Raw genomic sequence first — 27,322 nt, 5'->3', positions numbered from 1 at the left:
ACAATGTTAGGTAGCCCCCAAAAAACGATTTAAAAAAAATATTTGTTTGGGGGGGAGGAGCTACATTTAGCCTGGGTTGTTAGCGGAAATTTATATTGTATTAAATTAAGCTTTTTTTTTTTTAGGATGAAATTTGACATTTTAAACTATTCATACAAGCAATATTAGGTCTCGTCCCTATCGACGGTCCCGCGTGAGACTCAAAGCTGTTTCTAATATTTTGCTCTTTTATGAAGTAAAATATCGACCTTTCAACAAGCAGGATAATAAACAGCTTGTTATTTTAGAGCGCCTCTGACAGTGTCAATCAAACGTGATTATTATCTTTGCAAGAAATAGCCGTCCCCCCCCCCCCGAACCCCCTCGCCTCTGCGGCTGGCCGAGCCCTCAATCATCGGGTGCCTTCCTTTTCACCTCCCCTCACTCCCAGCGCCACATGCTAAGTGGGAACATTGTTACGGTCAATTTGTCCCATTCAGACTCCCAGTGGGCAGGGACCACACTGCCTGAGAGGCCTTGACATCCCGGCCCGGCCCGGTTGGGGGGGGGGGGGCAGAGAGGGAACAGTGAGGTGGGAAACAGGAAAAGAGAATTCCGAGTTCTTTGGCCTTGCTACAACACAGATTTCTTTAAGCTATTGTTCTATTTATTTATTGACTATGACTCATTTTCCAAGAAGGAGCAAAAATGAAACCTATTTTATGGACTCGCCCAAAGTGTTACGGCCGCTTTCAAATGCACTCATTTGACTTATTTCAAGCGAGCGGAGCACGAAATGCTGACAGTAGGGTCTGGGGATTAGCCACAGTCAAAGCGGATACTCATTCTGGACGGACAGCTTCGGAATTCTAAGAGTCGTTTTTCTTTTACGAGGCGGAGAAATGCAAAGACAATCAAAACTCCCCGGCGTGTCTGGATATAGCGCGGCTTGGGGAAATGTGTATTTTGGAAAGGGGGAGGGGGGGGCTAATATGTTTGGAGAAAGTCGAGCTGCAAAGTGGACTAATATGAGGTAGCGGCGACGAGAGTTCAATCAATAAAGGCACTCAAGGGAGCTTGTTTAAGTCGGCTAACGTTTACAAGAACATGCGAGAACGGTTGTCGAACGACACCGGAGTCCGCCAAGGTCGACAGGTGCTTCCATTGAGCCGCTCCGAGGGAAACCGAACACCCGTTTTGATGTCGTCGAACGTTAGAACATGTGCTCCACAAGACACGGCGCTCATTGTAACATTGGTGAGGCACACGGCAGAGGACAAAAGCTTGCCAACAACAAGCAACAAAGAAAACAGTTGTCATTTAAAATCAATTCTCGCCATTGAAATGCAATTAATAAGTGCGATATAGACAAAATATAATATGGCATTTTCCCTTAAAATGACAATTTCAACTCAGCTTTCTATTAACCAATCAATTTATGCTTAATCCAACGTTACATTTGTCAACTCGGCTCAGTGCTGCCTGGCATGTTGTGGCCAAATGTGGTACTGCAACTCTGACTTGTCTGTAGACTCGCACAATTATCAAAAACAATCCAAATTTCAGCTATGAGGTAGGCCCACACAGCTACAATTGACAAAGATAGGCGGGGAAAGTGTCCAGGGGGTCGCTCCTCAAATTAGCTAACTCGACAATAAAGCAATGGGAGCCGCTCGGCCTGGATTAGCCAAGCTCCAGTGAACGCTTTTGTTAAGCGTTGAGAGGAGCAGCACAGGGGATCCCGCCAAAAACTGTAATAAGCACCGGGACCTCGGATGAGCGCGAGCCCACGCCGAGCAACCTGGTCACAATCCCGTCGTTATCTCATTTAGAAGAAAATGAATGGCAAAAAAAAAAAAGCCTTCCCATTCTTGCATACACAGCGTAATGCTAAGTTTACTGTTTCCATGCTAGTCTGTCCAAATTATTGATGTGAAACAGGGGAAGGAAAATAAACAATGACGGACTTTTTGCTTCAAAGGGTTAAAAGAGCACTCGGGTCTTTGCTCTCGGCAGCCGTCCAAGATTGCACTTGTACTGCGTCAGTTGCTTTTAAACAAATTAAAAACCCTGAACCCGTGAGGAGATCAAAGATCCCATCAAGCAGGTATTTGCCTCTGTTGTCTATTCATTCATTCTCTCTGATAGCGTGTCTCCAGCAGTTAAGTGGTGGGACGGAGGATGAGCCGCACCGCTAAGCTCAAGCGGGCTAGTCGGGTTGTTTGGCAATGCAGTTTCGTTCATCGAGGACCAAGTTCGTAACTCGATATTTGGAGCTAGAAAATAAATCTATATTTCTTAAACTCCAATTTTGCTTCATTTTTTAGGGGAAAAAATATTTCGCTACCTAGCTAATTGCATGTCTCCTAATAGCGGCTAGCTAGCTAGCTAACTATCTTTCTATTTAGCTATCTGTCTGTCTAGCCGAGATTCAACTGAGTGACAACCCAAAGGAGAAAAAGAAAAGAAGTTAAAAAAAAAAGAAAAGACTTTGACTCTTGTCTAGCCAAGACTGATTGACGCATTGGGTGCAACAGAATGGTCGTTTTCAGGTGGTGTCATTCCCTTGGCTCGGTCTCCTTCTTCGCTCTCTCACACTCGGGCTGCAAACCCCTTTGGGGACTCCACTTACTCCTCGTCTCTTCTTTTCCAGTCCACAAACTTCAGGGATGGACAAAAGGCAAGGGATGAAAAGCCATTTGAATGTGAAACAGAGGAGCCACTATAAAAAGAAAGCAACGTGCAGCTCGCCAATTGGGGAAAGTTGGGGGAGAAGAGGAGCTCGTGGCCATCATGGGAAAAAAAGAAAAGTCTCTGAAAACGTACAGTAATGTCATTTTGCATTGCAGAAATGACAGTTCTAAAAAAAAAAGAAAATCTCTGAATGATGCAAAATGTACCTGAATATTGCATAAGCATAAAATGTGCTCCTTGTCATATAATTATTGATATTATATATATGAATAAAATATTTGCGCTACCAGGGGTGTTTTCTTTTGTCAATAACGTCCTGTAAATGATAAAATGTGGAGGGGAAAAAAAATCTGATATTTATAAAGCATTTCAAGCGTTTTGTAGCACTTCCTGTGAGGTTTTATTTGGTTTTTAAATTACCATCACATACCAGAGAGTCCCCAGGCTGTAGGTGCTGATATGGACACTGATGGCAAGTCTTTTTTTTTTTTGGGCTCAACTGTGCAGTGCAGGTGTTCCTAATATTGTGTCCAGTGAGTGTGTAGCAGTGCAGGGGGGGGTAAGGTGGCACAAGGAGCCCAGCGGGCATCGCAGCAGACACAACACCGCACTTGACAACATCAGCCAACTCGACCACGACATTTTGCAACTTTCCCAGCATTCATTTGAACACTTTATAATGAGCATATTGCATAATACATCGGGAGAGAGGGAGGGAGGGGAAAGGGCACGCACTGCAGGTTAAATCCCAAGCGTGTCAATTAAAAAAGGTGGCTGACTGAGGCGATTTTAATGTTAATCTGCGCTGCCGTGGCAATTGCATGAATAAATCACTCCCTTTATGCCTTTTCCAATGGTCCGGCGAGAAAATCTGGACTCGTTTAGTATGTGGCTGCGAGCTACGCAGTAAGAAATGGAAGGAAAGATAAGCAGAAGGATGCAGGACAGTAATGATATTGCACATTAGGAGGCTTAAATCAACATAAATAAACACAGCGCAAAACGGAGCGCAGCACGCCGAACAGTTGGTCTCACTTACCTTAATTAGTCTGGAGTGGAAGAAAATGTTCAGAGTTGGTTTGAGGATGCGGTCCGCTTGTTGAAAAAAAAAAAAAAATCCGCTTGATTGTCAAGGGAGTTCGGCGCAAACTACTCCTCCCCGTCGCACCTGTCTATGCCGAGTCCGGAGCCCGTTACGCCGGCCTGACATCCAACGGGGGGCGGAGGGGAGGTGGTTGTGGGGGGGTGAGTGTTGTCCCAGACTTCACCACCACCTGTCCTCCTGATCCAAAACACAATCCACAAAAGAGTCTATGTAACGCGGCGACACATGGCCACACACGCGAAGGGGGGCGCGGAGGGGGGTCACCCCGACTCAAGTGTCCGAAGGTGAGCGCCGCTGGCACTGAACCAGCCACGCCGGCGCTGAAATGAAATTGTAGCTCCGCTTTTTGGTTCTCCAATCCGCTTCGCGATGCTCTCCGAGACTCGTCCGCAGTTGTTGGACTCTCTCTGGGCAGAGTGAACACGGGCGCCCCTCGTCGGCTCATTCAAATGAACAGTCTTTCTTCCCTCCCCTCCCGGAGACGGGCCGGGCCGGGCCAGCTGGGCTTGTTCGAAGGAGGTGGGAGGAACTCGGCGAGGGTCTTGAGGCTGACGGCGTTTCCAATCTCTCTCTCCCTCTCTCTCTCTCTTTCTTTTCCCCCATAACCGCTGGAGACGAATCAAAGAGAACCGGTAGTGCCAAAACCTGAAGCAGAATTAGGGACGAACTGGAATGGAATACGTTAATGACTAATTAAGCGCAGGTTGTTAAAGTACCGTATTGGCCCGAATATAAGACGCTGTTTTTTGGGGGGCATTGAAATAGTACTCAAGTAAAAGGACAGATATTTGACTAATAAGCTAGCAAAATGTGACCAATCTGTTCCAGCATGTCAATCAAATCGTGGTGGACATATTCAGGATTGGTCGACCTTGTCCCCCTCACTTTATCCCCCTTGACATGTAAACAAAAGCAAGACCAAAGTAGAAATTCAACACTTTCATGGTAACAATAGCAATACTGAGCAGTGAATATTTCAGGAATGAAAAAAGAAAATATTTAGTCAAATGTGGAAAAACATAAACAGACTGTTATGATGATTCATAATGCAGGCTCTGAATTTATGATTAACACAGAGGGAAAACGACGTGTCCTATTTTTCCTCATCAACTGCTGCACGGTTACACAATGCGCGCAAACAAACAAAAAAAACAGCAAGACATTTGCGAACAAATGGAATGTGGGTTGCTATGCCACATGTTTTATTTAAATGATTTAAATACAAAAGGTGTCATCCGCTGTTTTAGTTTTTTGCTGAACAATCCAAAATTGGCAGATGATCTTATTTTCCGAATTGCACATCAGGCTGAAGCAAAGGTGGCCCGCGTGCTATCAGTTTAGCACCCAAAAAGAATTAAATCCTTCGTCAAGAACTGGCAAAGCGCCAAAGACACTTAAAAGCTTCGCCTCATGAATAATTTGCCGCTAAAATAATGACACCCGCGGGCTTGACGACTCATGTGATTAACACGTTCAAATGTGATTTCATCCTAGCGGCTAATCTGCTGCGGTAAACCAAAGGCGGCCTTTTTTCCCAACCGTCTCATCCCAAACCACAGAGACGAAAATACGTCAAAATCCCCGTCGCTAACGTCTTTTAGCTAGTTGCGACTAATTCAGTCTCAGTTTGGAAAGAGTTATTTTGGGCTTATTTTTCTTCTCATTTTGTTTTGCGCCATGAACCTCGAGGCAGATGCAGGGGCGGATCTATTCTTGAATATGCTTCCTTGCACCTCCTGCCCCCCCCCCCGGGTCAAACTGACCCCAGGAACATTCTAGTTGTTTCTAAAAAACTAACAGTAGCTTGAATTTATTTGCAGTTCCTTACCACGTCATCTTCTCCCATCCACTTCAAACAATAACAGCGGAGGAGCCGATGTTAACATAAAAACTTCCGTATTTCTCTTTTGCACAAAGCAGAGGCTTGTGATGGTTTTGCATGAGAAGCAACACCTGGCTCGGGGAGACAAATGAAGTGCATGAGGAGTTTTCCATCTGTGTGTGTCCAGGGAGTGTTTATGTCCAGAGTGAAAACTTTACGGCTTTGTCCGGGCTGCAGTTACGCTCCGTTGGCCGATTCTCGACAAACCATTTCAGGCTCCTAAAACACACGTCCAGATTTCCAATGAAGCGGCGGTGTTATTGATTAGCAGTGAGTTTTGCATACTTGATCATATTGAAGCAACAAAACAACCATAATATAAAATGATTGCTTTGGGACAATTAAAAGCTCTGATGTGGTTGTTATTGAAAGCTCATGTCCCGGAATGATAACTATTTTTGAAAAAATACCACTTTACTCCCCCCCCCCCCACCTACCCATTCCAATATTATCACTAAACAACCAGCAGAGGTCGCTGTTGTAACCCCCAAAGAAATTTTTACAAGCCCGTGATTTCCCAAAGATGATGATTCATTCTCATTTCTTTTCCCCTCGCAATATTCTTAAATTCAATATGTGATGCTCTCAGCCATCCATTTTCTCGACTGCTCGTTCTTGTGAGGTTCGAGGGTGAGACAGGTTGGACGCTTAATATGCGCGTGAGCATCTGGGCGTGAGTTGTGGTCTAAAGCAGCTTTTAGTATGTTCGTACTAATTCATTTGCTTATAGCTACCCGTGATAATTGACGGTGGGATAATAGGGGTATCTTTCCCTGGACCCAAAACCTTTTAGAAGCCCTGCTCTATGTAACGTCACATCAATATTCTAGTGGCTCAACTTTGGTAAACTCCGGCGGGAGCTAGCCATCTTTCTTCCCCCGCCGTATGTTTCGTCATGTTTACTGCAGCCTACAAGTGACACGATGAGGCTGTTGAGGGTAATCCAAAGCAACACTAGACAGAAAGCGGCCGTATAAATCCCCATAAAACTGCTTTCATCCCAGGTAACAGTATCAACAGGCTCACGTTGTCGTTCCGTCTCTTCCCCATGTTGTGATATCCTCGTAACCCATCCCGCATATCATCTGTAGCTGACACCGCTCTAATATTTACTTTCCCCTAAAGATTTTATTCAATTCCACCACCAGCCTTTATTATTCTCTTTGTCGCCCCCTTGTGCAGAACCAAACTTTGAACCATGATTCAACAAAAGAAACCGAGGCTGTTTTATCTTCTGTCAAAGTTTGTGTGATGGCAATAAATAAATAAGTATCTCATCCTTTTACTTTCATCCCGCTCGCAGTGTCAGAGCGGGAAGACAATATGCCCGAGCAGCGTAAAAAGTGAAGTTAAGTCACAAAGAGTGAAAGACGCCCGATGGGGAACGCACTTTTTAGCGTGACAAAAACATGCCACGGGGGTAACCCAAACTCAAAAGTCTTTAACCCTAAATAGGTCACACAGATTTATTTTTGTACATGCTTACACAAGTCATACTTAGACTAACGATAGACAGATTTATTTTCCATTTAACGGCAACATTTACTGTAATTTTCGGACTATAAGTCGCGTTTTTTTTCATAGTTTGGGTGGGGGGGCGACTTATACTCAGGAGCGACTTATATACATACAGATCTGTTTTTTCTCACTTTTTTGGGCATTTTATGGCTGGTGCGACTTATACTCCGGTGCGACTTATAGTCCGAAAATTACGGTAATTGAATTTTGAATTGACTTGTCACGTCGTGATGATCAATCTTTTTCTTTTAGAAAAGAAATGCTTTAAAGTCGTAAAATGTGTGACTAAAGTCTGACTCAAGTCCTTTATTTATATTCTCCTCGAAATAATACACTCGCGCGCCTTCCAAAAAATGCCACCAAAACATAATCAATGCTTTCCAAAAAGTGGCAGCAAAAAAAATTGAAAGAGATGAATCACAAGAGAATGATTCACGGTGTGTGAAAGAGAGCTCATCGACGTGCTGTAAAGTTAGCGCCGGGCAATCTGGTCCAACAGTATTATCAGTGTGAGCTACTGCAGCCGCCTCCATCAATCTGTGATTATTTGGGACTAGCTGCCAAGTGGAGCAGGTAGAGGGAAGGAGATCAAGTACAACTTTGGCGCATAGGCATCCGCAGGCCCGACATTCGCTGGCTCGCTAGTTCGCCGCCAACTGGCTAACAGCCACGGTTATCCCATGTTCATTTCGAAAATGATCTGCTTGCTCCGTGCAAAGTGACAAATATTGCTATACACGTCATCATTTGGGATCAAATCAAAGTATCGATTTTTATTATGATTAGATTATTTGGTTTGTCACGACTTGGGATCAAAGTATTGTGGAGTCGATCGCTAAGATTAGCTGCTCGGTGGCTAGCTTCCACCTTCTGGTTGCCTGCTATAAAAATCAACGTACGGGCACTGATGTCAAATGCTAACATTAGCTGCTTGGTAGTGAGCCACCATTTGGTTGGCTGCTATAATAGTCTTGACTTATTAATAAAGTGTTGCTACCATTAGCTGCCAGCGTTCAAACTCTGACTGGCTAGCTACTATAAAAGTCTTGTGATACAGGTAGTCAAATGCTAACATGCTAGCTTCCATTTAAATAATAACTTGACTTAGGGTCACGTTAGCTTACAATTTTTTGCGAAAGTTATGATTTATGTTGTTTAGGACTGATTCTGGCAACACAGAGGCTGAAATCCCATCGGACCACAAAATCTAGTGTTGTGATATTGCAAATGTGAAAACAAGAAAAACAAAAAACCCACACGAGGGTCTATGATTTTACGCGTGTGGGAGTGGGAGGGGTTGTGGCAACGTGCTGTCAAAAATCATCCAATCTCACTGCAAGAACAGCATAAATATTTCAGGGCCAGTCGGCTCCGATCCCTCCACTGCCACCGTGGCGTCTGACCTCCTTCGCTGGGGTCAAATAAGGCCCCCCCGCCCCTCGTGACGGTTTGTCAGCGGCTGCTTTAAAAAAAAAAAAAAAAACAGCAACTTGGAGACATTAAAAGAGCGCATTTGTTTTTCATTTTTAACATCCCTGCATTTCTTCTCCATAAAACCCAGAGTACACCTATGAAAGATGTTGTGTTGTTAAAGTCTTGCATAGTGAGGGGGGGGGTCCCAACCTGCCCCCCCCCCTTCCCACAAATCACTTTAGCAATAACTTTTAAAACACTCATAAAACGTCTGTAGCCAGTTACATTTTCCTCACAGGGCGATTTTACTCTGAGATTAAAGATCCTCACTGGCAAGAAGTTTAATCTTAAAGGTAATGACTTTCATTACTTTTACGAGCTTTCACTTGGAGCCTTCCGAGTCTGCGTCCCGCATGGCGAGGCTCAACTAAACCCAAATGTTCGCCGTCAAACTTGTCAATACATTGTCAATTATGCATTCCAAATATTCCCAGCACTTCATCCATAATACAGAATGTAATGGAAGTCTTATTAAATATCACACAATACGATTTTGTGCAAATTGCAATACAGTGGCCGTCATATTAATACGCCGCAGGGTGAAAAGAAATGAGCAAAAGTTACAGAATCACGATCAAGTTTCAAAGCAACAGATGATTTGTAGCCGTCTCGTATGTTACCGATACCACGGGAGATCTCTCACGGGATGTTGGGAATACGATTCCCATCAATATGGCACAGATGTAACCAAGCTCGGCTATTCATTTCAGCTACATTACAGCTTCTTTTGGTCATGAGGCTGGCAGCTATCAAATATTTTACACATCAATTTCCAGATCTTGTGTTCACAATTCGTGATACGTTGCCTCGTGTTTCATTTCATTTGTCTAGACTGGGGCATGATCTCAATCAAGTCTGTTTATTTCTCATTTCTAAAATTACATGCGTGTAATTGAGTTTTGTTAAAAGCTGCACAATGGCTAATTTGTCTCGCAAAGGTGTCCCCGGGCAGAGAAAGAAAGAGCAAGAGAGGGAGAGAGTGGATACGGAGCCACGCTTTTTACCCCGAGGTTCCAGCAGGTTTCCTGTTATCTCCGAATGAGCAATTAGTCTGTTATAGCCACAATAATTTGGGCTTCAATCAACAGGATCCAGTCAAGCAGAGTTAAGTGAGGACAGATGAGCGCCTTCAGGGGAATTTCGGCTGCCACGTCCTGTTTTTATGGTGAGCTCGCACACACCGCCGAGGTCAGACGTCTTTCAAAAATGTCAAGGCAAAGAATGCTTGAAATGCCGACTCATCAAAATGTTGTATTTGAGATGATTGACAGTTAAGTTGTCAAAGTTGACCTCAATGCATGACTTGTGCAGTTAAAGACTTTATGATGCAGATGGGTTGAAATATTAAATAACTTGTTTTGAAATGGGAAAATTGTGTACGATTAATCAATTGAAAGCACATTGAGTGCATTTTAACTCCCCATGAATTTTTCAAAGAGGGATGTTTGTCATATTGCAACCTCTTTTCAGTCCTGCGCGTCTACGTGAGGGGTCATTATGAGTCAGGTCCAAGTTTAGTGAGTAAATACTGCCCTCTTGCGGCTGTGTACCGCCATTACATTGCTAACATGGTTCTACGTCGCATTCATTTTACAATTTTACATTTTTAGGCTGCTGCATTGCTCATGAAACGTGTATGGAATCATGACCCACCAAAAATTCCAACGATAGACCAAAACATTAATTACAATAATTAAGGATCAATATGTCATGTTTATTTTTGTTGTCAAAATGCATATCACATCTCATTATGTGTAATTATGTTTGTTTCTTAACATTACCACTTAGCTTTTTTTATCTGCATTTTTTTTGTCCAAATTCGTCCAATTAACATCAGATTTACAAGTTTTCCGCCCAGTTTTGTTGACTTTTTGTCTATTTTCTAATCTCGTGACTAATATGACATTTGTACACAAGTCTGATCATCATCAGTCATTTACAGAACAAATGCCATTGTGATTTTTTTTTAAAGGGACATTTTGTCAAACTGAACTCATAAGGGCTACATTAGAGCACAAACGACATTTACAAAAGGAATTTCAATTCCAAAATACGAGTATACAATTTCCCCCCTCAATTACACAAAGTGTGTGAGCTTGGGAGGCGTCCTTCATCTTCACTGACCAGCATTTTGGTTATCCACGACACAAGTGTGCTTCTTAAATCCGTTCTTAAAATGAAATTGTTTCTGACACACGTTGCACTGGAACGGTTTCTCTCCGGTGTGTGTTCTCATGTGCACTGCGATGTACCATTTGGTGGTGAAGCCTTTTGCGCACACCGGGCACGAGAAGTGCTCCCTACTCGAGTGTGACCTCATGTGTCTTTTCAACGCGTAGTGCCAAGTGAACTTCTTCTCGCAAAAGGAGCACTCGAACGGTTTCTCTCCGGTGTGTTTTGCCATGTGTCTGTTTAAACGGGCAAGCTTGGCAAATGTTTTCCCGCATTCCGAGCAGTCAAACTTTTGGTTGTCGGGTACGTTGATGTTGTGACGTCTTTTGTGCGATCGGAGGAGCCCTCTTGTCGGGAAACTTTCCGCGCACACGGAGCAGGTGAACGTTTTCTGTACTTGGTGTGATTTCAGGTGTCTCTTCATATTTCCCTTGGAGGAGAATAATTTAGGACAGAATGAGCATCGGAAAGATTCCTCTTGTCCGTAATCACCATCATCTTCTATATCTGACAGTGGAGCGAAGATGCCATCCGGGTCCGGGCAACGTTGCTGAAGTTCGTCGGGTGTTGTGAAAGTGATGTCAGCCTCCTCCTGTCCCACTTCCGCCACTTTTGGCCATTGAGGCTGTTCTCCATCCTGAGCGTTCCACACATCCTCCTCCTCCTCTTCCTTTTTAATGACGGGGTGCTCCACTGCGGGCTCCGCTTGACTCTGCTGCGTGTCTGCACCATGCAAAGACAAGCAGAACATCATCAAGCAACAGCATGTGCTTAGGTGGATAATATTTGATTACAGATATAGCCTAAATATGAAATTAGACGTGTCCACCAACCTCCCTGCTGTATGCCACCAAGAGACTTTAAAACGGAGCCCAGCAATTGGCTTTGTCGTTCTTTCTCCGCCTTGGTTCGACCAAGTTCTTCCTCGTACTCCATTATGGTTCTTTCAAAAAGTTGATATATTTCCTCCACGGCGAGGTTGAGTCGCTGCTTCATTAATTCTCTCAACATGGTGACTTTACACATTTTACCACGATCGCGTAAGCTGTCTGCTTTGTGGCGTGTTGCGAATTCGAGCCTGCCGCTAGTAAGCTAAGCTAATGTGAACGCCGGTTCGTTTTGATACACTTTTGTCACACATCAGACGTGTGTGGTGTTGGAAAAACAAAAGCAAAAAGGGGAAGAGGTCCAAAACGATCGATTTAAAATTAGATTCGAACTAGGGGGCGCGCTCCCTCGCTCGGTGAGTGACTTCCGCATCTTTCTTCTTCTGGTGTTCAGCTGCAAATAACGTTTAATGTACAACACCGCCACCTACTGGTGTAGATAGGGAGTCTGCTCAATCGACTGACTGGAAATACAGTATATAGTGCATAAAAACGTGATTTTTAATGAATTAAACTATTTCTATATCACTTCAGAGGTGTGACAGGGTACTAAAGAAAAACAAAAGACAATAATTAAAATAATACAATCACAAATTAAATACTTTCTAGCTAAGATTGAAGTCCTGACCGTGCCCATTTACACATAGTGAAATGGCCTCGTAAAGCAACTTAAAAATGAGCTGATCCGAAAACCGACCGTTTCTCGAAGCCGTTACGTCTGAACTCAGCCGAAGACGTCATAACACGGTTGATCGTTCAATCATTGAAATCAATCGACTCTCGTCAGCTCAACTTCCAGTGATCCAAGCTGAAAGGCTGAGGATGCTTTTCAGGGAATTGCGTAGCTGCCAGCGAGTTGGGTGGCATTTCCAATCGCACCAAAGTACTGGGCCTGTTTCGGTCTCTGGATTGTTTTTTGGCCTCTGATCTTTCCTTTTCTTTCTCGAGATACTTTCTTCTTCTGTCCGGGTCAGCGTCACGACGTTGCCGATATCTCCTTTGTGTCTCGGCTGCTTTTGATGCCGTCCCTTGAAAAAGACAATTCGATAAGTCCGTCATACGGTATTTCTCTCTGAATCTTTTCCCGCTAAACGAGCACGCTAACGTTTTTTTCAACCCCAACCTCCGCCTAAATACATGCGTATTAGCATGTGTCGACTCGCGTAACTCTCGACGGAGAAGATTTTGTCGCAAACCGAGCAAGGAAACGGTTTCTCTTCGCCGTGTTTAATGCCGATGTTGTATCACTTTTAGACTGCTCGTTAGTCTCCAGAGGTTCTCTGGTGTCATCACTCCTGTGTCACAAGAGTGTGTGTGGCGTCATGTTTGAATCTGATAGTAAAGAAAAGTTACCTGCTCGTGAACGTCGTTGTTTAATTGCTTCCGTTGTCATGTGTTGTCTGTGCTTCTCACTTGGACCTTGATGAAGCCTTGTTGACTGACCTTCACCCTCTTCACTCTTTACATGGACACCAGTCAGCGCGATTGTGATCGCGTCAGCTTCTTCTAGCCGAGCCCCATTCGGACTGCTCCACATGTGCTTTGGTTCCTGCTTTACACTGGACGTGCACTCCGGCTCTTTCTCATGATACACCAACATTTGCTGAAAACCTGGATGACATTCCTCCTTCTCCTCTTTAATATGGGAGGGCTCTGCTGGAGCCTCCTGGTGCTGCTCAGAGGGAACATCTTCCTGACTCTCCCCCAACATCTTCTGCATGTCTGCACCACACAAGAAACACACACAGTACTAGAAGCAGTATATTGAAGGAACATGCTACAAAAAGGAGAATACACGTATGTTAGGTCATGACTTCATGCTGGTTCGTGAAGAATATTCCAATCAAAAATACTGAAGGGGGAATAACTATGCAAACCTGCTTCATGTGATGAAACGTGAAGATGGAAAACAGCATCATTCTCTTCATTACCACGACAAAGTTCCTCCTGAAACTCCGCAATGTTCCTCTCAAGCAGTTCAAATATCTCCTCGATGGCCACGTCTAGTCGCTGCTTCACCAACCTTCTCAGAAGTCGGATTTTACACATTTTTAACAGGATGACGTTTCCTCGCTGCTAAGCTTGTGTCTCCGTCCGTGTAGCCAGCAAGCTAAGCTACAATTTCAAAGTCCACGAGTTAATTTTGAAAGAGTGTGACAAAAGACAAGTGTGCTAACGGAAGCAAAAAGTTCAATTGTCAGTGTTTTCGTTATAACACTGCTCAGAGTTGGCAAAGTACTGCTCCTGAACTGCTCTCTTTCTACTTCTTGAGTTTGATTAGAAGATAGCAAACAGCTTTTGGGAGCATCACCGCCCCCTGTAGGACACAATTGAAATCACACGAACCCCAAAAAGTACACAACTTTTGTGTGGTGTTGTGTCTATGTGGTTTTTGATTGTTTTTGTGTGTCTTTGGTTTTACTTTTTTTTGTAGTCATTCACGGGGATTGTAGTTTTTCTGGTTGTGTGACGTAACCTTTGACTTGTGGAGTGCTGTGATTTGATTGGTCAAAAGTTCATAGCGCACGCCTCGACTACGCCCTCCAGTCCCGATTAAAATTGTCAATGCGCGGTCCAGGTCGAGTGCAGACGTGAACGCAGTCAGAACACTTCTGTCGGGGTTGACCATCACAAGGGGACGACCACGAGCAACAGGTAAAATCATCTTTTACATTTTAATGTTGGGTTTCACTTATTTAAAACTGGCCTTTTAACATGGAGCAGCCATGTTGCTAAACTTGCTAAAGTGACGTCACGTGACTGAGTCCTAAATGTCTCACTTGTGTCAAATGTTAGCATTGTGTAAGAGGTTGTGATGAATTGTTTTTGCTGAATAATGTTAAATGACATGTCTGACCTATGTACTAATTTTTACTGCGTTGGTCATCTAGGGTAAAGTTCGTCATCATCAAAGTGAAAGAAGTCAGCTGCCGAGTCACTAATACGGTAACACTACGCCCTCTTCGGGGGGACTATTTGACGTACAAATGTGATGGAAGCGTTACCCGTGGGACTAAAATAACATTTTTCTATTTATCCAAATGTATTTGTAGCGCAAATATGTACATAATTTATATTTTAACATATAGCATCTTTGGGTGTTCTGAAATTTTTTTATGTACAATGATTGGTTGACTTGGTTCAATATCAATTGGGAAACAATAGTTTAGATAAAGGACAGCATTTATGCTGTTTTTCAATATGACACTAAACTTTACTACTGCGGCTATCAGTTCTTGCTGATATGCCAGTTGGCTCATAGATATCAAAGGTCAATTTATCACCCCATCTTTTCTTTACGGCTCACTTAAAAAAAAAAAAAAAAAAAAAAAAAAAAAAAGACCACAGAAACATTTAAGAGGTCAAATTTGGTTTAATTTGAGTTTCCTTGGCTCTAGTATTGTTGACATGAGCACGGTGTCTTTCAAATTCCTTTCAAGGTAGTTTTATCAGGGAGTCGCACAATTTGTGATCACGCAGGGCCTGTTGAAACTCGTTGCTCAACCTAGATGTTGCAACAAAATAATGTTTTACTGTCATAGTGCACTTGGCGATGACAGCGACAGCGAGCAATTTCACCTTTGACCACAATGACGGAGCGCAATCGCAATTTATGGGGTAAAGGGGCACTTTCGACGTGGCACATTAGTTTACGGAGACGTTCCCATCTTAAGCAAAGCTGCTGTTATCAAATGATCACATATAGTAGTGGATGGCCGGAAGGTATTTATCACCTAATCAGATTTCATTTTTCTCGTCTGATTGAATTCAGGAGTCGCGACAATGGCGGACCACGAGAAGACCAATGAGGCTGAAGCTGCAGCTAATGGGGAGCAACAGGTGAGCTGCATCGTGACCCAAAACAATTTAAGACGCTTCTGGCGCTCTCTAATAGTATTTTATTATTTTTAGAATGTTGTTTCTCGTGTAAGCAACCTGCCACTGGTGAGTTCGGCTTGCGGCGCAGTCTGCAACGCCTACGCCAGCACCAAAGACAGCGTGCCCATGCTGAAGGGAGTGATGGATGTGGCCGAAAGCGGCGTTCGAACCCTCGGGGCGGCTGCTGCCACGGGATCCAAGCCTCTTTTGAACATCATCGAACCGCAGCGTAGGTCTGGAGTAAAATCAAGGAAATGAAGAATAAACCCAAAATGTCACGTGTACTCTTCGCAGTGGCCACAGTGAATGAATACGCCATGAAAGGGCTGGACAAGGTGGAGGAGAAGCTGCCCATTCTTCAGCAGCCAGCAGAAAAGGTAAGGAAGCAATTTTGGGATTTGGTGGAATCTTCAAGGCTTCGTAGCGAGAACCCAATTTTAAAATACCTGTGTGATATCAACTCTTCTATCAGGTAGTGTCCGATACAATCGGGATGGTTTGCCAGTCGGTGACGGGTGCCAAAGACGCCGTGGTGGGGGCGGTGATGGGCAGCGTGGAGAAGACGCGGTCGGCCGTCAGCGGAGGCATCAGCACCGTGATGGGCACCGGCGTTGGCCAGATGGTCAGCAACGGCGTGGGTCTGGCCCTCACCCGCTCCGAGGACTGGGTGGAGCAGAACCTGCCGCTCACTGAGAGGGAGCTGGGTAGGTCACTCGAAAACCGTCGCTGAATGGATTCTGTCCATTCCTACGTTTTGGTAATCTCCCTAAATCTTGTTTTTCCAGCCGCTGTGGCCGAGCCCGCCACGTATCAGGTGACCGCCTCGTCGGCCACCCCCAGCTACTTTGTCCGTCTGGGCAACCTCTCTGCCAAAGTGCAGGAGCGAGCCCTCCAGCATTCTCTGGTGCGCGCGCGGCAAGCTCGAGACGCCACGCACGCGTCCGTGACCCAGATGACCAGTACTCTGGATTTGCTGGAGACCGCCCGCACTAGTATGACCTCAGGCAGCAACCAAATAGGGGGCGCCATAGAGCAGTTGCAGCAGCGCTGGACTGAGTGGAGTCAGAAGCAACCTGGAGGCGGCGGGCAAGCTGAATCTGAAGGGAGCCAGGATGAGGCCGAGGTTATTTGCAATATCAAATCGATTGCCATCGAATGAATCGATTAAAAATCAACACAGGTTGCCTTGTCCGCAGCGGTTGGAACTGCGCGTGCTCTCCATGGTGCGAGGTCTGAGCGAGCAGCTGCGCTCGGCCAGCTCCAACGTGGTGTCGAGCGCTCAGGGACTGCCGGGGGCCGTGCAGGAGCAGCTAAGCAGAGCCCGGCGTTCGGCCGACGAGCTGCAGGCCTCTCTGTTGGACACCAGCGCCCTCACCCCCCTCCTCCTGGAAAGGAGCCGCCACCACTTGACCCAAGTACCAGTTCCCCCGCGGCATCTGTTTATGACAGGCCGGCCTGTGGCGTGTGTGAAATGTAATTGGAATATTTTTGTTTTGTAGGTTCAGCAGTCTCTGGATGGTGTCACAGAGTACTTGCTCAACAACACACCGCTCAACTGGCTGGTGGGACCCTTTTCCCCCACGGTCAGAGAGAGGATGGCGGGAGAGACGCAGCCGGCCGGAACGCCGCTCCAGCACATTTCAAATGCTACTTAGTCATGTTTTTGCATTTTCAATCATTGTATTCCATATCTGCAAATAATGAAAGACATGAGTTGTAATAACGCCTATAATGTTGAATTGCCAGTATTAGTCAATTCTAAATGTACCCTAAGACATTGTAATAAGATTAACTACCTTAAAATAAATATACAGATGGATTGCAATAAATGAATCGGGGTTGCAGAGATGACAGTGAAGTCTGCCTAATTCACAAACACCCCAAAATACCCTGACCAAAGATTTATAATTGCTTTATTACCAGCTATAGTTTGAGGAGCAGTGTGACATACCAATTTGCTTGCTATGAATTTAGTGAATACATTTGTAGACTTCAAATGTTGATAGTACTGCACTTTACAAGTAAAAAGATATTTTCTGCTATTCGATTTTAAGTGCCCTTGTAAGTTGATCAGCACACTTTGTACCCTTTTTTATGCTCTTTTTGATTTCAGTATTATGTTTATGATGTGAATAAATGTTGGTCAAGGAGCAGAATGTTTTTGCCGTGAAGTGTACGGTGGTTGACTTTAGTGTTGCTGGGGGATGACGTCATGCTGGTCGTTTCCAATGTCGGGAGCTCGCGCACTACCGTAGGAGGCCGCTCGGCGCACAACTTCTCCCGACAAAAATTCAAACCCAAGGTCTTCGACAGCCGCCGGTACCGTGACGCCCAGGTACCCGCAGTCCTTCTCGACCCGTACAACAAAGTAGTGGTTCGGCGTGACCGTTGGTTCGCTTGATACGTACCGCGGACCTTGATGAGATCTGGCCGCTTACATTAGCATCCGAGCTAACGCTAGCCAGCGGCTAACATTCGGCTTTTGTTCGATTTTCGACTCAAGGGGAATTTATTGAGATCGTTTTTATTACTGTCGCCATTTATCCGCGATCAGACTCCACCAAGTGATAGATGAGATTGAAAATGAGATTTTCTTTTTGTTTGGTGAGGCTTGTTCGCTTTGTGCTATGTTCCCCACAGCTCGACAATTGTTTCCTCGCCCGACTCAACTCAAAGCGCTCATTCACACTGCCTCGTTTAAAAAAGCACATTTCATTTGTAACATTTGTCTTTTTTGGTCACTACATTTTAGAAGTCTGTTGAAAAATGGCTGTGTTGCTTTGGCTGTTTTGTTTTCGAGCGCCCTAAACCGACACCGTAAACAGTTTCCCCCCGAACCGACTCGCTATTTTTACGTTTTTAATGGGTTAGACAGTAAAATCAAAACATCTTGAGGCGTTTACTTTCAGAAAACAGGACAATATATGATTAAGGATTCCTTTTAAAGCACTCGATTCATAAGCTACCAGATAGCGAACACTTCAAAGTAACCGTGCCGTTTGAGTTCAAATAAGTGCACAAACTTTACACTTGAGGTGAATTCCAACAGTTTTACATGAAGAAAAACAACAACACGATAACATTCTTTTCGAACACACACCCATTTGTTGATTTGTACCACTTCTACTGGCTAATGTTGAATTCCGTTAAGAGAGCAGACTTGGGGCAAATCGCAACTGTTTTACTTACCGATAAACAAATAATACAATTTCATCTAACACACACACACTTGTTGTGTACTTAATGAGAATCACAACATATCCAGTTAAATGAATAAATGACTCGCGAATATTTTAGCCAGTACCCGCTAAGACGAGCCCTGCACTCTTCAAATAGCGTCGCTTTACGTTCCGTTTAATTCACGGCTCTTTTATTCGTTTGAATCAGAACGCTTGTACTTTGTAGCGAGGCGACGACGTGCTCATTTTCAGGCGGGTTCGAGTTTGCTCTCGGCTTAAATAAAACGCGCCGACTACCCCCCCAAAAAAGCCACCCCAAAAAAAAACCAACTCGTTGCGTGTTGGTGACGTCACTCGGTTTAGTTTTTTCTTGCTTCGAGTCAACTGTATGATAAAGTACGGGGGCCCGGATGACACAGAGAACGAGGTAAAAGTGCGAACGTGTGGTGGAGTGAGCGACAGGACCCTTGACGTCCCCTAGCGCAGCCAGCCGCACAACCGCCTTCACATGCGTGTTGTGCAGTGAGTGAGCCAGGGCATGTCAATAAGCAGTGCAAACCTCATCCTGGCATACATGTTGTCCAATTTGCATGGCTTGCGATGTAAACAGGGTCCAAGTGGAGACTTTCACAATATAGAGACCCCCGAGCAAGCGCACACACTAAGCCAAGTGGACTTTGGAGATGTTTGTGTTCAACAACTCCACAGCCCACTCTCCTCATTCCTTCACTCAACCTTGAGCGTCTTGACCAACCCGCCGCCTTCTTTCAGGAAGATCCAGTCCCACCCCCCCTCACCCTCTCTGTTGGAGCATGGCTCAGGAGACCAATCAGACCCAGGTGCCCATGCTTTGCACGATGGGATGCGGTTTCTACGGTAACCCCCGCAACAACGGCATGTGCTCGGTCTGCTACAAGGAACACCTACAGAGACAACAGGGAGGGGGGAGATCCAGTCCTCCCGGGGAGAAAGGTAGGATGAATGCTAGGGGGGGGTGATTGGGGAGTCAGCCCACAGCAGGGGTGTCAAACGTACGGGCCAGAACCAGCCTGTCATTTAGCTAATTTTGTCCACCCAAAGGGCTAACCGTCACTTTGATGATATTTTCAGGAGAAAATGAATATAAAATGCTCTGCCACCTTTGCATTGCACAGCTGCGACGTCGCCGTCGGGGATGCCGGGGCCCGGTGATGTCGTTCCAGAGAGCACGGTCCCTGGCGCCGAGGCGCCGACGCGGACGTCACCTGACGAACCAACATCCAGGTAGGAGCCACGTCACGGCCGCTAAGCATTTGAACGCACAGATTTCTACCTCTTGCATTCAGTCGCCCATTGTAGAGAACATGAGGATGGCGACCCCGAGCATACAAAAATAATTCCTGAACTTCACGAGCTGGAGTGCATCACATGCTCCAGTCTTACAAGGGTTGTCTTATTTTCTTCCAAGACAAACATTGTGAGATTAAAAATCAAGGTTTAAACGGCGGTCAGGACCTATTTTAAGTCATACTAGCAACTATATTGGTTTAATATGACACCAAAATGCAAGTTGTGTGTCGTGTTGTGTTCACGCAGCGTCAGTCCTGGCTCAGCCAGTCCAGTAACTCAACAGATGACGGCCATGAGCATCTCCCAGGACTCGGGAGCCGTCGACTCGGATCGAGTGGAGGCCGAGGACGCTGAAGAGGAGGAATCGTCCGGCACCTCAGGTACCAACGCTTAAGCGAGGTGCTCCAAAGTTGACATTTTGTCTTGGACTTCCGAGTAATGACAATTGGCTTTTTGTTTTTCAACAGAGCTAGCAGGAGAAGCTGCACAGACCTCCGACGGCGAGCAAACTCCTGATAAAAACAAGAAAAAGAACCGCTGCTTTTCTTGCCGGAAGAAAGTTGGCCTCACCGGTAAGACTGCACTTTTTTTTTTGCACCGGGGAAAGGGGGGGGACGGAAAAGGCCTCACCCTGTGCTTCTTCCCGCGCCGCAGGTTTCGACTGCCGCTGCGGCAACCTGTTCTGTGCCATCCACCGTTACTCCGACAAGCATGACTGTCCCTACGATTACCGGAGCGCCGCCGCTGCCCGCATACGCAAGGAGAACCCCATCGTGGTGGCGGAGAAAATCCAAAAGTTATGAAGACTCGAGGACGACGATGGCGCGCACGCCTCTCTTGACAATTGGCAACAACGGTGACATCACGGCTTCATTCGTTCATGGTGATCTTAAGCCAGGGGAGGGGCGGGGCGGGGCGATGCGCTCGCATCCGCTGTCCAGACACTTTTCCTCCCTTACTAGCATCTCCACTAGCGACTGAGTGTTTTCTGTACGATTGTGTTTGTATGCGAGGATGCGTGCGGGAGAAGAGCAGCGGGGGCCGGGACACGCTGCGGTGGGGTGGGAGGGGGGTTGGGGGGTCGTGCGAGATTTTTCTTTTTATTTCTCATGCCAACCTGGTGAAGAACAAAGATGGATCATGAGGTGGAATCCCCACTGACTTGGAGATGGGCGAAAGGGCTTCAGAGTCGCAGCTCCGCTCTTAGATACGATGTCAACTTCTCCGTCATCCCCCTTTCCCCTTCCCGACTTTCTCCATCACCACATTTTGGACTTTTGTCAGCAATTTCCAGCAGCGTCTCTCTCTTTGATATATTGACTTCTATCGGGTGCATGAGGGGTAACTTGACTTAACCGAGTGATTGGATATGTTTTTTTTTTTCCCCTTCCTGTTTTAATGAGCGTGTGACTTCAGAAGATCTATATTAATATATTGTAGTTAGCTTGTGTGATTGCATTCTATTTATTTTTTATCATTTTGGTGGGTCGGCTGGAGGATTGGGAGCAGGTGTGGGCAAATCGCAAAAGTTTTGAATTCAGAATTCTATCTCGATTTGACGGTATTGCAGGGGGCGGGGGGCATATATCCATTTGTATTGCGCAAAAAAAAAAAAGGTAATTGCGGCTGAATTTGGAAATGGAAGTGACTTTTGGCCTCTTTCACACTTCTGCAACTTTATTTTTGTACAACGGGCTGTTCTTTCAAATTCACAACAGATGACGCATCAACATTTACGGAATTGTTTGGAATTTCAGCTTGTCAACAGCAAATATTTTCCCATCTCTGTCAATCAAAATAAAACATTTGTTTTTACTCGGGCAAAAAACATTAACTGAATTTTTATTTGTTTTCTGCACTATCAATTTAAAATCTATTTTTGAAGAGAGATGGAAAAGCATTTTTTTTTTTAATCAGATTCATTAACTTGACAAAATATCAACTGATTAAAAGAAAAATTGTCACAAATGAAAAAGAAACTCAATGCAGTGCGTGTGAAAGAGGCATGTGGCGCACCTGCTCAGTTTTGTTCTGTGTCCGGGGTCGATTTGATTCTATTATTAGTTTTTTTTTTTTTTGGGTGAGCACTGTGTGAAGCTCCCTGTCGCTCCAAGCACCAGCAGACCACTGACACGTGCTGAATGAAAACTGACCCGGCTTGCAAAAACAGAAAAATCTTTAAAGTGGAATTTCAAACAAATCTAAAATGCACTCTGACCTTTATGGCATTGAGAAGCCTAAAAATATCAATTTTAAGATCCGCTCTAAAGGTCATGGTGCATTTTTTTGGGTTTCTTGTGGCGATTTCACCCGAAGGCCTCATGCCATAGTTTTTGTGAATAGTCTCCGTGTGTGCTTGTCCAACCAAGTAGCCCCTCCCCCAAGCTGCTTCTTGAAAGATAGAAATAATAATCATGATAATATGCATGTGTGCTGCCTAACATACATGTTAAGAGTTTTGTAGCCGCACAGCAGTAGCACAATGCATGGCTGCAAACTGGAGGTACCATTAACAACTGCCCGAAAGAAAATTGTAAATCCCGCTCATGTAATTCACGGACATTATCTCTCTTCTACAAAACAAAAAAACATTTCCTACAAGCCACGTGATCCTTCATCCATGCTTTTATTCCATTTGTAGCTGAGGGATGGGGAAAAGGCGGAATTGATTGAGGGGACGGGGGGGCAGTTTTTCTAGACGAAATAACATTTGAGGGACCAGCCCAATCTGCTGTTGTTGGAGACAGGCTTTTTAATCAATATTCCTAGCAAAAGCGTCACATTTGGCTTCCTTTTGGGGCCCCTTCCAAGTTAAGCTATAGGAAACGCTTTCAAGTGCGGTGGATGTTTTCTCCTTTTTTTTTTTCCGCCCAAATAAAGAGTTGATTGAATGTAAACCAACACAGTTTATAGCTGAATCATTCTAAGCGCTGATATCGACTGAGCAGAGTGACTGTTACTCTCGTTATTTGAAAATTGTATTCTAATGTCTTCATCACACAGCCGGTGTAAATTTGTGATAACAGAACGTAAGAACTGAGGACGCATGAAAATAATTTGATTTATTTTGCCTGATGGAAATAAGCTGAACTATTGCGTTTTCCCAGAGTGCTAGTTGTCCCTTTTTTGGCACCCCAGCCAGAGCACCTTCCTCCCCGCTCCAGAAATACCACCAGGTATCTTTTTTTTTTTTTTATTTGACAGATTTAGGATTGTGTGACTTGTTCAAGTACAAAACAATAAATCACAAAGTTTATTTTAAAGGAGTTGTGATTGTTTTCATTGATGCTGCTTAAGCGTGCACTGGTTTCACAGATTTTTCTGCCGGTGTATTTATCTTTTCAAACCAATTACGCATTTTTCTCTAAAAGTGCCTCATTAAATCAGTTCATTAAAGTGTAGACATTTTAAAAAGTTAAAAGTACAATAAACATAAAATATTGAACCATTTAAATTATGATTTAAAATGGAATTATGAATTTACAATTTAAATATGACTTATTTTATCGACTACGATTTTACATCCTTTAAAATTTTCCCTTTGTATATCTTTTTAGGCATATTTTGGGTGGGTTTAACGCGTATTGTTTTACGTCACATCCGGTCAGCTGTCATTTCCGGATGCGGCAAAACACGGCACGAAGGAACATGGATTAAAAACGCGAATTCCGAGACAGGAGGAGACGCCGGGATTGCAAAGACATTCAACAAGACACAGCGATACGCTTCGGATTCCCCGTTTTCGCCTCTTTTGACTTGTCTCCATGGGAACAGATTTTTGTACGTTTTAAACCGGCAGATAGTTTGTTTTTTTTGCTACATAGCGTCGAGGTCGGTTAGCATTAGCTGGCACGAGGACAACAAATCAGCATTATCCGGGCTCCTCCATTGTGACGTCACCGGCACGCAGGATCTAAAAATTACGCTGCTTTATTCGTCCAAACTTGAATTATTTCTTAAATTGTGGAACCCCGTTTAGTTGTCGACAAAATGGACGAGAGCAGCAGGACTTGAGTCCAACTTATACGGTGAATAATTGTTTCCACGTCGTCTGTGTCGCTGAAGGGGAATTCGGGAAGGAGACGTCTCTTGTTTTCGGCATTATTTTTAATTTAGCTTATGCAAATAGACTCAACTGAACAGGTAAGTCCACATTTCCACAAGTGCCAAATAGACGGCTTTCATTAAAACACTTTATAGGTGGTACAATAAATACTTTGTTCCTGTACTCGGTAGATTTGATCTGTTCGTGAGGGTTATTTTTTCTTATCTCTTTTCTTTTAATTCCTATATTTTATTAAACCACGTATTTTAGGGGAAGTGGTAAACCAGACACTAATAGGTCTTAAAATTGGCAAAAATGGTTAGATATTTTCTATTGATGATCATAATGTTATTCTGGCAAATATTGGAAATGGCATTTGCCTTAAAAATCCATATTGGCTAGAAGTAGTCAAGTGCAAATATTTTTGTGGTCATAAGTACTCAAGAAGATATAAATACATTTCTGTACTAGCTGCCTGATCTTGCATATTTGAGCCGAATCAAAAGTTCAACTCTTCAAATTTGAAGTTGAGCCAGCGGCCGTACGTTCTAACAATATTTCCCCGCAGTGAAGGATGAATGGCCTCTCCGTCAGCGAACTGTGCGGTCTTTTTTGCTGCCCACCATGCCCCAGCCGCATCGCCGCCAAGCTGGCCTTCCTGCCGCCGGAGCCCACGTACGCCTTCATCCCCGATCCGGAGCAGAGCTCGGACGCGTCCGCTTCAGGCAGGACGTCCAGCCTGCGCACCCGCGGCAGCGGCGCCTCCGTGACCGAGGGCGCCTCTCCGCCCTCATCTGAGAAAAAATGGCGACTCCACCTGACAGAGCGTGCCGAGTTCCAGTACACGCAGCGGGAGCTGGACAGCGTGGAGGTCACCTTCGCCCAATCAAGCCGAGGGAACAAAATCGGCTGCATGTACATCCGCTGCGTTCCGAATTCGAGGTGCGTTAAAGCGAAGCCTTGCCTGCACCTTTCGAACGAGCTCCGCTTTGATGGAGCCGTTTTCATCAGGTCTGATGTGGCGGCAGTTTTTCTAACCGGCGGCCGTCATTTTGCCCGGCAGGTTCACGGTGCTGTTTTCCCACGGCAACGCGGTGGACCTGGGCCAGATGAGTAGCTTCTACATCGGCTTGGGCACGCGCATCAACTGCAACATCTTTTCCTACGACTACTCGGGCTACGGCGTCAGCACCGGCAAGCCCACAGAGAAGGACCTCTACGCCGACATTGACGCCGCCTGGCAGACCCTTCGCACCGGGTAACGCTCAAACCCAAAGAAGGCCGCAGTGGCCATCGAGAATTTGGGGGGGGGTGGGGGGTTTGCTACCAACTGTGCATCACGTGCGTGTCATCTCTCAGGTACGGCGTGAACCCCGAGAGCATCATCCTGTACGGCCAGAGCATTGGTACGGTTCCCACCGTGGACCTGGCGTCCCGGTACGAGTGCGCCGCCGTGGTCCTACACTCGCCGCTCACATCGGGCATGAGGGTAGCCTTCCCCGACACCAAGAAGACCTATTGCTTCGACGCCTTCCTCAAGTGAGTCTCGACCGACACACATTCTTTATCCTCTGCAATGAACAACGATGGGCAGAAGGTGTAGCGTGACGTCCATTCAAGTCGAGCATGAAATCACCACGCGCCAAAATTGCGCCGTGTGTTTCGGCAGCATCGAGAAAGTATCCAAAATCACGTCGCCCGTGCTGGTCATTCACGGCACCGAGGACGAGGTGATTGACTTCTCGCACGGCCTGACACTGTTCGAGCTGTGCCCCAAGGCCGTGGAGCCGCTGTGGGTGGAGGGGGCGGGGCACAACGACATCGAACTCTACTCTCAGTACCTGGAGCGCCTGCGACGCTTCATCGGACACGAGCTGGCCTGAGGCCGCCCCACTACCAGCTGCTGCTGCAAAAGGGACTATGCCAGTACCTTGACTTACCTGGTGTTAATTGATTGATTTAGTTTTGTATGTTTTTTTTATTTATTTTTCGCTTTCAAAACACATCAATGCAAAATGATCATAGTACTCACCAACTTAATTTTTTTTATTTCAATTTGATGCGATGTTTAATTGGGACAAATTAGCCTCGTGAGTCAAGGTACCACTGTCTACACTTTTTTTTTTTTTTTTTTTAAGGGATTTTAACAAATAACAAGAACTGTTTTTCAAGAATATTGTTTAGTAAAATGACAAATATTTCCCTTGCTCAGGTTATCCTGTTTTTTGAAGATGTCAAATGGAAGTGTCTGGTCAGCTACTTGAGTGCTTCCCAACCTTTATTGAGCCAAGGTGCATATTTTACACGAGAAATATCTCACAACACTAAACCAGACACCAATTTCACAACAAAGGGAAAGTAAACAATGATCTCAATTTAGAAAATTACTGAAAGCTGCTCCAATATTATGAATGACAACAGATTGATACTGCCATCTAGCGGGAGAGCATTGAATTGTGGCACTATACGTCACTGGCATAAAGAGATGAACATGGTTTTGTGGCACATCGTGGTTGGGAATCATCGGTCTACCTCAAAGCCCTGTTTTTGTTTTTGAGTCTTATTCAAACCAAAAAAAAACAAATGTTTTCACTCTTTTCAAGTCGATGCGCTGTTTGATTTTATTTGCAAATGTGAATGAAGAAATTTCTCCACCACTTTGTCCACCCTTTGAATGTGCTGCTTGATTTGTTTGCAATATCTTGTATATATTCATTTTTTTTCTCCAGGCTTTCATTATGTATGAACCAAAGTTATGTTCTTCACTAATCCATTCACCTGACTAAACTTGATTCGTTTGGTTTGGCTAGAAACTTAATTCTATCGTGTCTGCTTTCCAACGTGAAGTTTAATAAATAAGCTAATGAAGGCTTCTCTTGATTTACTCTGTTACATTTCTTCCTCAATGCACTTACCTTAGCGTTGATGTTCTGGATCTTTGGATGATCCTCACAAATTCGGTTCCAAACGAGGAATAAAACCATTTATCCATAAGGTGGCCAAACAGCAGCAGCGTCCAACTTTGTCCTCAAGACGACACAAAAGTCGCGAAATCCGTGAGGTCCTCCACTTGCGCTTTTGTTTACTCCTTTCAAAATAAATATGAAATGAAACGGGGCCAAAACGTCCCTTTTCATCCTTGGAAAAAAATCCAAAATAGACCAAATATAACGAACACGA

At 44.9% G+C, this 27,322-nt stretch overlaps 5 protein-coding genes across 6 annotated transcripts in view; 3 read left to right on the top strand and 2 right to left on the bottom strand.

Moving 5' to 3' along the window:
- The window catches only part of sema6bb (sema domain, transmembrane domain (TM), and cytoplasmic domain, (semaphorin) 6Bb), a 68,614-nt gene extending 64,275 nt beyond the window's left edge, over nucleotides 1-4,339 (bottom strand). The window contains exon 1 of one of the 2 annotated variants that reach the window (XM_061297708.1): nucleotides 3,713-4,339. The gene's annotated coding sequence lies outside the window, so the exon portion shown is untranslated. The remainder of the gene's footprint in view (nucleotides 1-3,712) is intronic. The other variant, XM_061297710.1, reaches the window with a different exon arrangement.
- Nucleotides 4,340-10,344: 6,005 nt separating this feature from the next.
- On the bottom strand, nucleotides 10,345-12,165 carry LOC133166682 (oocyte zinc finger protein XlCOF19-like). The gene is made up of 2 exons (XM_061296800.1): nucleotides 11,657-12,165; nucleotides 10,345-11,546 (listed from the first exon to the last, which is right to left on the bottom strand). The coding sequence occupies exons 1-2, from the start codon at nucleotides 11,847-11,849 to the stop codon at nucleotides 10,768-10,770; spliced, it is 972 nt and encodes a 323-aa protein (XP_061152784.1). The 5' UTR covers nucleotides 11,850-12,165; the 3' UTR covers nucleotides 10,345-10,767.
- Nucleotides 12,166-14,213: 2,048 nt separating this feature from the next.
- plin3 (perilipin 3) lies at nucleotides 14,214-17,739 on the top strand. The gene is made up of 9 exons (XM_061296799.1): nucleotides 14,214-14,365; nucleotides 14,602-14,656; nucleotides 15,483-15,550; nucleotides 15,623-15,818; nucleotides 15,884-15,966; nucleotides 16,062-16,293; nucleotides 16,375-16,712; nucleotides 16,786-17,004; nucleotides 17,089-17,739. The coding sequence occupies exons 3-9, from the start codon at nucleotides 15,494-15,496 to the stop codon at nucleotides 17,242-17,244; spliced, it is 1,281 nt and encodes a 426-aa protein (XP_061152783.1). The 5' UTR covers nucleotides 14,214-14,365; nucleotides 14,602-14,656; nucleotides 15,483-15,493; the 3' UTR covers nucleotides 17,245-17,739.
- A 40-nt stretch (nucleotides 17,740-17,779) lies between these two features.
- zgc:77486 (uncharacterized protein LOC405808 homolog) lies at nucleotides 17,780-22,998 on the top strand. The gene is made up of 6 exons (XM_061296801.1): nucleotides 17,780-17,924; nucleotides 19,540-19,740; nucleotides 19,923-20,031; nucleotides 20,344-20,477; nucleotides 20,565-20,669; nucleotides 20,752-22,998. Exons 2-6 carry the CDS (start codon nucleotides 19,581-19,583, stop codon nucleotides 20,898-20,900), a joined length of 657 nt encoding a protein of 218 aa, XP_061152785.1. The 5' UTR covers nucleotides 17,780-17,924; nucleotides 19,540-19,580; the 3' UTR covers nucleotides 20,901-22,998.
- A 712-nt stretch (nucleotides 22,999-23,710) lies between these two features.
- abhd17ab (abhydrolase domain containing 17A, depalmitoylase b) lies at nucleotides 23,711-27,022 on the top strand. Its single transcript, XM_061297050.1, has 5 exons — nucleotides 23,711-24,240; nucleotides 24,711-25,084; nucleotides 25,206-25,400; nucleotides 25,502-25,681; nucleotides 25,812-27,022. The coding sequence occupies exons 2-5, from the start codon at nucleotides 24,717-24,719 to the stop codon at nucleotides 26,023-26,025; spliced, it is 957 nt and encodes a 318-aa protein (XP_061153034.1). The 5' UTR covers nucleotides 23,711-24,240; nucleotides 24,711-24,716; the 3' UTR covers nucleotides 26,026-27,022.
- The last annotated feature ends 300 nt before the right edge of the window (nucleotides 27,023-27,322 follow it).

This window comes from Syngnathus typhle, linkage group LG14 (assembly GCF_033458585.1).
Source record: "Syngnathus typhle isolate RoL2023-S1 ecotype Sweden linkage group LG14, RoL_Styp_1.0, whole genome shotgun sequence".
NCBI lineage: Eukaryota > Metazoa > Chordata > Actinopteri > Syngnathiformes > Syngnathidae > Syngnathus > Syngnathus typhle.
The sequence above is the reverse complement of the archived record's forward strand: the minus strand, read 5'-3'. Positions and strand labels throughout refer to the sequence as shown.

Coding starts and splice junctions, on each gene's coding strand:
- zgc:77486 (XM_061296801.1), top strand. CDS start 19,581: ATGGCTCAGGAGACCAATCAGACCCAGGTGCCCATGCTTTGCACGATG. Junction 19,741..19,922: donor CAGTCCTCCCGGGGAGAAAG/GTAGGATGAATG, acceptor TGCATTGCACAG/CTGCGACGTCGCCGTCGGGG. Junction 20,670..20,751: donor GAAGAAAGTTGGCCTCACCG/GTAAGACTGCAC, acceptor CCCGCGCCGCAG/GTTTCGACTGCCGCTGCGGC.
- plin3 (XM_061296799.1), top strand. CDS start 15,494: ATGGCGGACCACGAGAAGACCAATGAGGCTGAAGCTGCAGCTAATGGG. Junction 16,713..16,785: donor GGAGCCAGGATGAGGCCGAG/GTTATTTGCAAT, acceptor CCTTGTCCGCAG/CGGTTGGAACTGCGCGTGCT. Junction 17,005..17,088: donor GCCGCCACCACTTGACCCAA/GTACCAGTTCCC, acceptor TTTGTTTTGTAG/GTTCAGCAGTCTCTGGATGG.
- abhd17ab (XM_061297050.1), top strand. CDS start 24,717: ATGAATGGCCTCTCCGTCAGCGAACTGTGCGGTCTTTTTTGCTGCCCA. Junction 25,401..25,501: donor TGGCAGACCCTTCGCACCGG/GTAACGCTCAAA, acceptor GTCATCTCTCAG/GTACGGCGTGAACCCCGAGA. Junction 25,682..25,811: donor TGCTTCGACGCCTTCCTCAA/GTGAGTCTCGAC, acceptor GTGTTTCGGCAG/CATCGAGAAAGTATCCAAAA.
- LOC133166682 (XM_061296800.1), bottom strand. CDS start 11,849: ATGTGTAAAGTCACCATGTTGAGAGAATTAATGAAGCAGCGACTCAAC. Junction 11,547..11,656: donor TGGTGGCATACAGCAGGGAG/GTTGGTGGACAC, acceptor TGCATGGTGCAG/ACACGCAGCAGAGTCAAGCG.